The sequence below is a fragment of the Notamacropus eugenii genome, chromosome 2, assembly GCF_028372415.1.
Source record: "Notamacropus eugenii isolate mMacEug1 chromosome 2, mMacEug1.pri_v2, whole genome shotgun sequence".
NCBI classification, from domain to species: domain Eukaryota; kingdom Metazoa; phylum Chordata; class Mammalia; order Diprotodontia; family Macropodidae; genus Notamacropus; species Notamacropus eugenii.
The window spans coordinates 158,735,529-158,749,082 of NC_092873.1; the positions used below are offsets into that span (position 1 = coordinate 158,735,529).

General features: G+C 36.7%; 1 protein-coding gene across 1 annotated transcript in view; it reads left to right on the forward strand.

Moving 5' to 3' along the window:
- NT5E (5'-nucleotidase ecto) overlaps positions 1–13,554 on the forward strand; it is an 84,106-nt gene that overhangs the window by 25,198 nt on the left and 45,354 nt on the right. Inside the window, exon 3 of the mRNA XM_072642759.1 lies at positions 4,096–4,284. Coding sequence (XP_072498860.1) covers positions 4,096–4,284 — 189 coding nt within the window. The remainder of the gene's footprint in view (positions 1–4,095; positions 4,285–13,554) is intronic.

Here is a 13,554-nt window from a genome sequence, read left to right on the forward strand (position 1 = left end):
AATTCAGTCAAATATTATTTTGGCATGTTTGTTATGGATTCTATATAAAACTCCTAAATTTTGTAAGCTTGGGCAAAATAACATTGACTTGAGGTAGTGTTTTTTGACAGAATTATTTTTGTGGGGATACATATATATATGTATATATACATATATATATGTATCCCCACAAAATTAATTACATATATATTACATTACATATATATTAATTACATTATTACGTATATTTTTATAATTTACATTTTATAATAATTTGCATAATTACATATATAATTAATTACATATATATTAATTACACATTATTACATACAAAATTAATTTACATATATATGTAAAACCTGAAAAATTATTATCATTTGCTCTGCTTATTGAACTGTTTTGTTAACATAAGTAGGAGTGTTGTCTTTTCCAGTCTAATAGAAAGTGGAAGAAGACCACTAAGTCCTTGTCCCACTAAGTTCATTCCAACTTCATTCCAGTTCTGTGGTTCTGCAATTTACACAGTTAAATTCTCCATTTTACAAACAGAGTGGACCAATAAGCCTAGCACAGAACTCAGCTCTGCTTTAAGCTGTCATTAAGTAGCTACCTGAGAGGAGTTGCCATCTATTCTTAGCATGGAATGGGAAAATAGTTCAGTTGGACTGGGGGGGACACAGACTAGAAAGATGAACAGTTTATCATCCCCCCCTTAACAGATTTCTACACTGACATCACTATTTTATTAAGTGCTATAAAGACATCATAAAATCAAAGTCATTGAACTAAGAGCTGGCAGGAACCTCAAAGAACAACCAGTCCAACTTCAACCTAATCAAGAATCCTATCATAATCCAAGCAGTCACCTGCTTTTATGTAAAGACCTCCAAAGAGTAGAAACCCCTTAAGTCCCTAGCATAGTCCAATTGCTGTGCAGTTACATTAAGCCTAAATCTGCCCTTCTACCACTTCCAACCATCATTCCTCATTCTATCCTCTCGAGACAAGCTGAACAAGGTCAATTACCCTTCCACATGACAGCCTTTCAGACTGTCAATTATCATGCCTCCCCTAAAGTCTCCTCTTCTCTGGGCTAAATATTTCCACTAGTTTCGCCCAACCCCCACGGCACATTCTCAGATCTTCTGACCATCCTATTGATATTTCTCAAAGCATCCTTTAGGGTTTTTTTCCTTCTGAAAATACAGTGCCCCAAACTGAGTACAATATTTTATGTGTGTCCTCGCTAAGACAGAGTACTGTAGAAATTCCCTTGTTTTGGAAACTATGCCTCTTTTAAGGTAACCTAGTTAATGCATTAGCTATTTTGTCTGCCAGGTCAGATATTCTCTCATTAAAATGAAAGTAATAACAGTAATTCATTTAAAATACAATATTTTAAAGTTTTCAAAATACTTTTCTTTTTTAACAACCCTGGGAGGTATGTAGGGCAATGCAAGTATTTTCATCCCCATTTTATAAATGAAGAACTGAGGTTTAAAGAGTTTGACTAACCTGCCCCTAGTCAAGCAAGCAAGCATTCATTATGCACCTCCTTTCTTCTAGGTACTATTCCAGGTGATGGGGATAGAAAAGGCCAAAGTGATACAGTTCTTTCCCTCAAAGAGCTTATAATCTAGCTAAGGGAAACAATATGTACATATGTAGGCATATACAAAATATATGTAATCTAGGTAGTTTCTTCCCTAATTAATCTCCTAGCCCACTCCACAGCTAAATTATTCCAACCTTTCTCTTCTCAAACTTCCTAAGCCTTCCCTTCTCCCTCTCTTTCAGCTAAGGACCTTGCCTCTTACACGACTGAGATAATCGAGACTTCAACATGAGCATCTCTATTTTTCTTCATGTTAAAATCCTTTGACATCATTCCCTGCCCTCTCTGCTCCTTTCTCCTAGTCTCTGACAATGAAGAAAACCTTTTCCAAGACCAACTTCTCTAAATATGCCCTTAATTCCATCTTGCTCCCTCTTCTGTTCTCTATACTATCTTTCCTGGTGACCTTATCAGTTCCTGTGAGTTTAATTATCATGGAAGAAAAAGAAGGAAGGAAGGAAAGAAGGAAGGAAGGGGGAAGGAAGGACTCATTTATATAGCACTTACTTCATGCCAGGGAGCAAGCAAAGTGCTTTTCAATTAGTATCTCATTGGCTCCTCACAGCAACCCTAGGAGGTAGGTGCTATTATTATCCCCATTTTACAGATGAGGAAACCGAGTCAAATGGCGATGAAGTAACTTGTCCGGAATCTCACAGTTGGTAAATGTCTGAGACTGGATTAAAACTCAGGTCTTCCTGACTCCAGGCCTGGCATTCTATCCACTGTGCCACTTAGTTTCCGCATATCATTTCTATGCCAGTGATTCACAGATCTCTATATCCAGCCCTAGTCTTTGCACTGAACTTCAGTACTACATCACCAGTTGCTTATTGGACATTTAAAACTGAATGGATACTTTAGTGTTTTGCTTGATTGTAGTTATCTTACTAATGAATATTTTTATTATCTAAGTTGGGGGAGTTATTGCAATGTGACTAATGAAAAACTGGCATCAAATATATTTTAAAAACCAAACAAAAATTTGTTTAATCCTCAATTAATGGGGAAGAGGTGGAGGGTTTTGTTTGTTTGTTTCTTTATTTATTGGAACTCAGAAGAGAGATGAGGGAGAGTTCTGGATTTAGAATCTGGAGAGAACTGGGTTGGGATTCTAACCTCCAGTTGCTAGCTATGTTCATGAACAAGTGACTTTACTCCTTTCTTAATCTGTAAAATGAGTTTCATAATCAGTTACTTAATCTGTAAAATGGGGGTTTTAATAGTAGGATTACTAGAACACTGTATGGATCAAATTGAGATAATGTGTGTAAATTGCTTTGTAAACCCTAAAACAAAATTAAAATGTCAGCTATGATTGCCTCCATTTTACAGATGAAAAATCAGAGGTTTAAATTCAGTCATTTGCCCAAAGTCACAATTCTAGTAAGTTCCAGTTCTGGGACTTAAATCTAGCCAATTCCTACAAATCCAGTGATCTTCCTATTTAATCAACCCCTTTCTCAAAAACGTATGAGGGAAAAGAAATGCCTCCCTAAAGCATTGTTCCTCTGATCCATTTCTGAATATTTTAATTCTTCCATGTACCCCTTATTTCAGGGGCTTCCTCCTGACAGTACACCCCGGGGGAATTTTCCCTTTTTTAGCTTGTTCCTACCTACTGAGGATCCAGTGGAATTATAGGCATAAAATGCTTTGTAATCCTTCAAATGTTATGTAAATGTCAATTATTATTAACATCATTATAGTTATTATTTTAAAATAATAATATTAGAGAAACATAATATGGCAGTCAGCCACATGGAGATTATAGTTCAAGTGGATGAACCTATCAAGGGAAAGAAGAGAGAGAAGAAAATATACTGTTAATTATGTTATTTGAAGGTTTTCATGAATTTGGGGAAGAAGGGAAAGGGAACAAGCCTTTACTTAGCACCTACTATGGGCCAGGAACTGTGCTAAGCACTTTTTATAAATATTGTCTTATTTGATCTTCACAAGAACCCTGAAAATTGTTATTATTATCCTTATTTTATAGTTGGGGAAACCGAGACAGAGGGAGGTTAAGTGACTTATCCAGGGTAACACAGCTAGTAAGTAGTATCTGAGGCTGAATTTGAAATCAGGTCAGCTGCCTCCTCTGCTTAAAAAAAAAAAAATTGGAGGTCTCATCACTCTGCAAATTTGGAAGGAGTGTAGTATAGTGGATAGTGGGCCAGTTTCAGCCAGAAAAACCTGAGTTCAGATTCTACCTCAAACACCATCTGTATAATCCTGAGTAAGTCACTTAACTCTTCAGTGCTCTAGGCAACTATCTTCTTAAGACTCTAAGTAGCAGAGCTGATGCCAACCTGTGTTAGTAGAGGGAATTTCCTCCTTGGGAGTTCCCTCCCTCAGTAAAATCATAGGTCAGTGCCATCTATCTACCCATAACTGTTTGTATGAGCACCGTGGTACATCCTGATCCAGAAAAAAAAAATGACAACTTGGATACAGTTGGAAAACTAAGTAATCAATATCTACTTTGTTTCCTTTTTTAGGACAATATTTAGTATTTGAAGATGAAATCCCTTCCTTGCAGATCCAAGTGGATAAGCTGAAAACCACTGGAGTGAACAAAATTATTGCCTTGGGCCACTCAGGTTTTGAAATGGATAAACTCATTGCTCAAAAGGTGAAAGGTGTGGATGTTGTAGTGGGAGGACATACAAACACGTTTCTATATACAGGTAATTAATTTGAGAAGATTTATATTGACAAGGCCATAAAATAACTTGGGTCATTCTTTCCTTTGTTTTTTTATCATGATTATTGAAATTCAACTTATATCAAATGACCAAATGTATTATATGCATAATTCTCACTCAAATGGAAATTACTAAGCATTTTTCCTTAATGTGACCACAACAAGCAGGTCTTCCTAGAGTCCCATCTCTATCTTCCCCTCTTTCTTACAAAAACTTCCACTTACATTCTTATGAAACGTCTTACAATGTGTCATTATGAAAGAATATGCCCTTTTCTTTATTTTTGTTAGTTTATAAATTTTCATCTTTTTATTTGTTTTAATATTTCCCAATGCATTCCTCCCTTTTCCCCTTCCCAGAGAGACATTTCTTATAACAAGGAATTTTAAAAGAGGGGAAAAACAGTTCAACAAAACTAACCAACATATCTAAAAAGTATGACATTATATGTAGTGTCTCTCACCCCTGAAAAGAGGTTGGGAGAGGTTCCTTCTCAGGTGTTTTCTTTGGAGGCAAATTTATTTATAATTTCACAGCATTCAGTTTTGATTATTTTTCTCTTGTTTCCATTCACATTGCTGTAGTTGTGTGTGTGTGTGTTTGTGTGTGTGTGTGTAATTTCCCCCCTCTGCTAACCCCCTAGTTCTGCTTACTTCACTTTGCATAGGTTCATAGAAGACTTCTCATTCTTCTCTTGTTTTTTCATCAGTGCCATCTTTTTTAATTCCTACAATTGAGGTTAATAGTCTTGGTGAGATGTCTCTGGAGGAGAAAGTGAGGCTGGTGACTTTGCACAGCCCTCCCTCAAATCAAATTCAATTGCAAGTCACGTTATCATCTCCCTGATGTCATGGTCCTCTTTCAGAACGAAGGAGAAACCACAACCACAAGGTAGCCTTGGTAAGAACGAATGAAAGGTTCTTATGGCCAGCTTCTACTACTAAGAATACAGATCTGGAATCTCAGAAGAAAACTTAAAGTATATAGTCCAAACACCAAGCCCCTAAATGCAGGAACACTTTTTTTTTTTTCAATATCCATTGGATAGGTGACATCCAGACTCTACTAGAATACTTAAAGCAGAGTAGAAGTAGCTATGCCAAAAAGCAGTCCAATTCTGTTGTTGGACAGCTGTTAGAAAATTTCTTAAGGAGACATTTGTCCAATGGAGATGAAATATATCTCCTTGTAACTTCTCAAATTTCTCTGTTTATTTTGACACCAACTGCTTCTCCCATGTAGACTTGTTCTGCATGACGCAAAAAGTCAGGTGCAGACCTGAGGAAAATGGCTTCTCAATTTGGCTGAAACAAAAGCCATTAAAAACAAAGGAAATGCAGAAACATTTAATAGAACATGAAAGGAAATTAGTGCTAACCTTATATTTCGGGTGTCCCCAAAATCCCTAAAGCAGGAAGTGCTCCCTGAGTATTTATGTTTGAATTTCACATCATGAAGGAAAAGAGAGATTCTATGAAATCATGAAATTGTAGATCTGATTTTATGTATTAAATATGTATACTAAGACCTGACCAAGGCAACTGTGTGTTAGCATCCAAAGGAAACTCACTCCATTTATTCAAACGTCACAGAAGTCATTCTTATTACCAGCTGGAACCCTATTCCCATATCCACTTGTTTTGTTTCCTCTATCCAAAATATTCTTCCCTGAAACATGATGCCTGGTTGCTCAACTATCAGTTAGACAGTCATTCTACTGCCATGAATTATTATACACTCAGGAAAATGAAAAGATTCGGGGTCTGTCCCATTTGTTCTATCTTCTATTATTTTATCTTACCTCTCTTGCTAAACTTAGGAAATCCCACAGTATTGGGTGTTCGGTTTATTCAATAGCTCTAGTTAAATATTTGGGAGTAAGAATTATAAATTACAGATCCCTACATATGAAAGTGGATCAAGGAAAAGTCATTTGTTCCATTCTCCGTTATTTTACCCAAGATAACGATCACAAGATAAAACTTGTTCTAGTAAAAGTCTTATTGATTATCAAATCCTTAAACAATTCACACCCAAAAGTTCAGAGATTTGTCCTCTTGAGATGACAACTTAGTAATTAAGATTGAACTAACTGGGAGATGTGAACTGAGGTCTGAGAGAGACCAACATACAGTGTTTGTTCATTTTGTTCTAATGCAGAACCAGAAAAACAGTACCATTTCCATAATAACATCGTTCAAATGAGCATTGAACTTATTTTTACATTTCTAATTCTCACATCCATAAGCCTTGTGAATCTGTTTCTTCCTTCTGTCCCAAATATTGAACGTTTTTCCAGATAATTTTGTTTTCATCTGCTGTATTAGTGTGAATAACCCAGGCAACTAACTGCTTAGGATTTTCCCTTTAGGGGAGAAGTGGGCTTTTGGTATTGTACTAAGAACACGTGTGCATGTTAAAAGCTACAGCTACTGGACTAAGGAGTGGAATAGGTATTCCTTTGAAAAAGTTAAATCCAAGAGACAGGTTTGTGTGTTTGTTGTGGTCTAGGGGTGCTGGAAACCCCAAGATGCAAGGGTAGAGAGCAAGGGTCTGCCTCGAAAGAATTCAACCTCTCAAGCCTCCTTTCAGTCCAGTAAGGAGTTTATTAAAACACCAGTTGGGGTGGGTGAGATTCTTAGTTAGTCTGCACTGTTTGTGACACCATTATAAGCAGGCCAGATTTTAAGAATCTGATCATTTAATGAGGATAAAATTGGTACTTTTATACAGAAAAAGACTGTGAGAAAATCTGAATGGGATCAAAGAGTGGCAAATAGCCTGGGATGGTCCAGAGGTAATTGAGAAAGGGGCCTGGATGGGATTAAGGAGTGTCAAATAAGCTAATTAAGTAATCAAGGTGAGCTGGGGTGGGCCAGATGCCTCAGGTGAACGCTGAGATCTGTACTACATGCGAAAGTTCAGGAGCTTTTAGGGGGTCCATCCTTGGCAACCCATTATGTTTACCAGTTTTTAAAAATGGCACAGAACAAGTTGGGTTCTGCTGCAGTTATACAAGACGATTCAGTTTTTGGTCTTTTACTTAATGAGAGTGTTCTTAAAAGGCAGGCTTGCTTTGACTTCTGTCTTCCCCCTCTCCAGATGGTAGCTGAATTCAGTGTTAACAACTAAATCTTCTACTTCCCCTCCTTCGTCATTTATGGGTCCAAACTCTGGAAAGTATAGCATTTAACATTCAGCTATCTGCTTGAAAGATAATAAGAGTTTATATTTCTATAGCATGTTAAGATTTGCAAATTCTTTTACACAAGAATAACTCATTTTTATATAGTGCTTTGTAATTTGTAAAGAGCTTTGCTTATATTATTTCATATTTCAGAGCCATGTCCTGACTACTTCTTAAAGAGGCCTATTCACTCAATGGGCTTTACCTCCCTCTAAGTGATGTTGACCTGAAAACTTTGTTAAGAAAAGGCAACATGGCTAAATGCATACATTTTATGATTTAATTAATTAATTGATCAATTCCCCATAAAGAAAACAGTCACATAGTGCTATGGAGTCAGAGGTGACTCTGACTACCTAGTACAGAAAACATCTGTCTTAAGTACATTTTGCCATGAGAAGGAAACTCTCCTAATTAAGCAAATCATAAATTCAGTAAGACAAGACAATTAACAAAGCAATGTCAGTCAAATCTTGAGATTCCAAGCTGGGTAAACATACGTCCCAGGTGGTAAGGAAATCCCACCACTAGTAAGTGGCAGGCTTCCTGCCCCAAACAGATAACTGACACAGGAAAGGGCAAACAATGTTCAATAGAAACCCAGGATGCCTATTTTTTCTTTACCATTAATATGCCATAACATAGTATGTGTCTATAGATAATAAGATACAAAGGAAAGTCCCATTATTCAAGATATGTCATAGGTTAAAGGTCTCCCAAGGAGTGCAGAGTCAGCTTTGGCTGGCTTTTGCTGACATAGGAAGAGGCATTCTCTGAGTTTGCTTCAGAGAGAACAAAGAGATTATTCCAAAATTTTATATTAAACATGATCAGTGAGTACCTGAAAAAGCCTGCCTAAAAAGGCCAAGGTCCCCCATTGCATCCTGGGTCATCTCCATTCATCCTGATGAATATCTGGTCACTGGATCCAGATGGCTTAGGAGGAGAAAGTGAGGCTGGTGAACTGCACAGCCCTGCCTCACTCAAATCAAAGTCAAGTGCAAGTCATGTCATCATTTGTCTGATATCATGGTCTTCTTCAAAAAGGAAGGTCAAACACAAAAACGACCACTGAAGTCATACTTAACAATTCCTAATCCTCCTACTCTACATATAAAGAAACCGAGGCTCAGAGAGTCACACCTGGCTAATACTAGTGCTAAGTCTAATTCTTTATCCGCTCTACTCTGCAGCCTGTAGAAGGAACTTTAAAATCCTAAAATAGTCCAGGGATTCAATGAGCACATTTTAGAAAATTGTGGTTAAAAACAAAGAAATTTAAAAAGACTTTCTCCTCCTAATGTTTATATCATTGTAAGGTTATCAGATGCTACTTAAAAAACCAACACCAAGAATTGAATCCTTTTTCTGGGCATTTGCTGAAGTTGTCACTGATTTCTAGAAAGATCTCTGGCAACTTTCTCTGAGGGCGATCTAGAATAAAAGGGATTGTTTGTATGACTGGTAAAATAATAAACAGGCCCTAAGAGGCACACTTCAGGAAACACCAGACAGCCTGGTTTCCTCTTCTCTCTTCAGCTATCTAAAGACCTAGAGAGAAAAATTTCTTCCCTGGTACAATTTTGAATGTTTCTTTTAATGTTTCTATGTGCTCTGGAAGGAGATGACATTCCTGAGTTATATTCTATTATATGTAATTAAAAAGTTTATTGAATCAAATTTATTCAAAGGAAACCAATTTTCTTTGCTTCTAGCCTGGCTAAAACAGTTGTGTAAAATTTTCAAATGTTCTCTCTGACTTAGGGAGCATAAGCACTGACTACCTGTGCAAGTGACTTCAGGCAAATCCCTTAATTCCCTGGGTCTCAGTACACTGTCAGTAAATTGAGATGGTTGGACTAGGTGGCCCCAAAAGTCTCTCATAGCTCTAGATATATGTATAAATAAATTTAATGAGGGCAAGATCCCTTACTTAGGATAAATGATTTGTTTTAATAGCATTATAAGCAGGTCCCTAACTATTAGTTATTATTCCTCACAGGCCAGCATTAGCCAGGATCCCTCTATAGAATATGACAGATGACATATTTTTCACTCTACTGTGCTGAAAATATAAGATACAATATTTTAAATATGTTAGAATAATGTTTCTCAATTAATCATCTTTCAGGTAATTCTTGCCCTGAGATTCAACTAAAAGGACAGATGTTGCTTATATAGTGTTGAGAAAAACGCCTGATTTGTAGTCAAAGATCTGATTTTGTTTTTGAGACTTGTTTCAGCAAGGTTTTTTGTTTTTTGACCTTTTACTTGACCCCTATGAATCTCTGTTTACTCATCTGTGAAAATGATGTATTTACCTTCTTTGCAAGTGTATGGTGAGCAAAGCTATGTGTTATTCATAATCCAGGCTCAATAATTGTCTGTCTTAACTCTCTGACCCTCAAAGTCTAGCCCATCTAAATATAGAGAACCTCTTTACCAGGGTGATGAATTTCTTGGCCACAGCAACTCTCAAAGACCATCTATTACGTACTACAGGATTACACTCTCTGGTGGTAGGCTACCCACAATGATCAAATCCCAAATACTGACTAGGATTCTTGGAACAAAAGCTTTTACCTGATAATCATCAGGATTGGTAAAGCTCTCCAAGAATCAACCATTCATTCATTCTACAATCATTTATTAAGCATCTACTGAGTATAGAGCACTGTGTTATGAGCTAGGGAAATTTTAAAAATTTATAGGCCAGTGTGAGATACAGTTCAAGTAGGGATAATTATACAATATTATATGATGAGTACATCAGGCAGTTGCACAACAAAGTCTGAGCGTAAAGGTCTATGCCCTCAGGAAAGGTTTAATGGACTTTCCTCCTTAATGGAGCAGGTGGCATCTCAATTGAACTAGAAAAGGTGGGTAGGAATTTAATAGCTGTAGGGGAGAGCATACCAAGCACAAGGACACACACAGTGGCAAGAGGATGCAGGCAGAAAAGCTTAAATGTTACTTACTCGGCAGGCAGTAAGGATCTACTGAAGATTTTTGAGCAGGGGAGCCACATGACCAGATTTATAAATGAAAAAGATTATTCCAGCACTAGTATAAAGGATGGATTAGATGAGAGAAAACAGATATGTGAAGACCTGCTAGGAGGGTATTGTATGTAATATTCCAAGTGGGGAAAATAAGAATCTATAATAGGTTGGTAGTAGTGAAAATAGAGAGGATATGGGAAAGATGCTTCCAGGTTGTAATTGATAGGACCAGAATGGAAATGAGAGAGGGTAACAATAATAATAACAATTAACATTTTTATAGCACTTACTGTGCGCCAAACACTGTGCTAAACGTTTACACATATCTCATTTGATCCTCACAACACTTCGAGTAAGTGCTATTGTCATCCCCATTTTACAGATGAGGAAATTGAGGCAAACAGAGGTTAAAATGATATGCCAAGGGTCATACAGCTAGTAAGGACCTGAAGCCAAATTTGAACTCAAGTCTTCCTAATTCTAGACTTGGTACTGTAGATAAAAGAAAAATTAGGCAAGGATATAAACATGAGAGAATGAATAATTCTGGCACTTGCACAGTGAAAAGCAGAAGGAGAATTAAGTTAATAGGGAATTTGTTTTTAGACGTATTCAAATTGTGGATCAGTAATGAGGACTCACGTACCATGAGTTTAGAGTGGGTGAAGTCATAATATTTTTATGATTTTTCTCCAGTGAAATTCAACAGTTCAGAAATAAGAGAGGAAAAATTAGTGTAGTTTTCCCAAGAATAGTGACACACACTGGGAATAGTGGATCATTAGACAAGAAATTCTTGAGAAGCAGAGAGTGAAATATTAATTTAGCCAACTTGGATATGGCAAGGAAACCAGAATGGGGAAGACTGAGTGTAGCTGGAGTTGTTGTAGTAATAGTAATAGTTGATCTGTAAGGTGCTTATATATATATATATATATGATCTCATTTTTATCCTTACAACAACCCTGTGAATTAGTTACCAATAGTAATAATTATCAGCATTTACCTAATACTTTGAGGTTTGCAAAACACTTTACATATATTATCTCATTTGATCCTCACAACAAACCTTTGAGGATAATTACAATGTTGCTAACATAGGAGAATGGATAGATAATCCTGGAAATAACACAGTGAAATCCAAAGAAAAAGGGGATGACCTCAGAACCATGAAACCCAATGTTGTTTCTCTAAGCATACATTCATTCTCCTTGACCTCTCTGTAGCTTTCATCACTTTTGATCACTCTCTCCTATTGGAATCTCTCTTGTCCTTGAACTTCAGAGATACTACGCTCTCCTGGCTCTCCTCAGATCTCCTTAATGGATCCTTTTATGACATGTTGTCTCCTCAGATTCTCTCTCAACACAATGTATGATCGTTATCCAACTTAATAGATGAGAAAACTGAGCCTAGAGAGATTAACTGACTTGCCCAGGCTCACACAGTCATTAAATATTGGAGATATATGTCAAACTCAAGTCTTCCTGACTCCCAAGTCCAGGAGTCTATCCATTATGACTGAGCAAACAAAGGTCATGAGAAGAGTAGAAAGGAGGATTCGTGTAATTGAGAATGGAAGAAATTAGGAGGTTTTGGTTGGAGAGTCCAATTTCAAAGTTCTAGAGGGGGTACAATTCTGAAAGATGGTAAGGTTTTAATGTGTGACCGTATAAGAACATTTCTGAAGTGAGTTGGGGAAGGGAGAGTTGAGAGATTTAAGGAAGTTAAGGAATTATCTAGTCATGTTTTTAGGAGAGTCATCAAGCCTTTGAAGTCTTGAGGATTGAAGTCTTTGAGGATCATAGCTAAGAATGAGTCAGAGAGAAAGTTTATGGTTGAGATACTAAGATTATTGAAGAAATTGATTGAATAATTTGCTTGGTAGACAAGATGGATGGAAGGAGAATAACCCTCAAAAGAGGAAAAGTCACTGAAAGATAGTATCATTCATTTCTTCTCTCCCTTTTTCCTTCCTTTCCCTTCCTAGAACTAAAACTATAAGTTCACCCACAGTCCTAGACCATTCGTTATAATTCTTTAGAACAATCTTTTTTTTTATCTTTTTTGAAATTTTTTTTTATTTTTAATGTTCTGCAATCACTACCATAAAACTTAGATTTTTCCCCCCTACCTACCCCCCACCACCCCCCTCCCTCCCCAAGACGGCATACAATTCTATATAGGATCTACACATAGTTTCCTATTGAATACATTTTCACTATAGTCATGTTGTGTAGATGAGCTAAAAATAAATGGAAGAAATCATATAACAAATCAAAACATAATACACACACACACACACACATACACACACACACACACACACACACACACACACACACACACATGCAAAAATGATCCGCTACACTCTGCAAATGAATTCCATAGTTCTTTCTCCGAGTGTGGAAGGCATTTTGCCTTAGAAGACCATTGGGAATTTTTTTTTTAAGTTCTTGTGTTGTTGCGAAGTTCCAAGTCTGCCAGAAAAAATTCTCACACACTGTGGTCATTGCTGTGCTCCTTTCACTCAGCATCAGATCATGCAAGTCCTTCCAGGCCTCTCTGAAGTCTTCTTGTTCATCATTTCTTATGGAGCAATAGTACTCCATTACATTCATATACCATAATTTATTCAGCCATTCCCCAACTGATGGGCATCCCCTTGACTTCCAGTTTTTGGCAACTACAAAGAGTGCTGCTATAAATATTTTTGTACATGTGGGACTCTTTCCCATTTTTATGATCTCTTGGGGATACAGTCCTAGAAGTGATATTGCTGGGTCAAAGAGTATGCACATATTTGTAGCCCTTTGGGCATAGTAGAACAATCCTTTTTGTGTTGTGGATCCTTTTGGCTGTCTGGTAAAGTCTATGAACCCCTTTTCAGAATAATATTAGTTTTTAAATACATGAGCTAAAATACATAGGATTGCAAAGGAAGCCAAGTATATTGAAATGCACATATCCAAATATAAAAAAAAAAATAAAGTTGATGAATCCTGGCTTAATAACCCCTACTCTATAATATCCATTTTCTTTCAAAAATTATTTCAATATGTA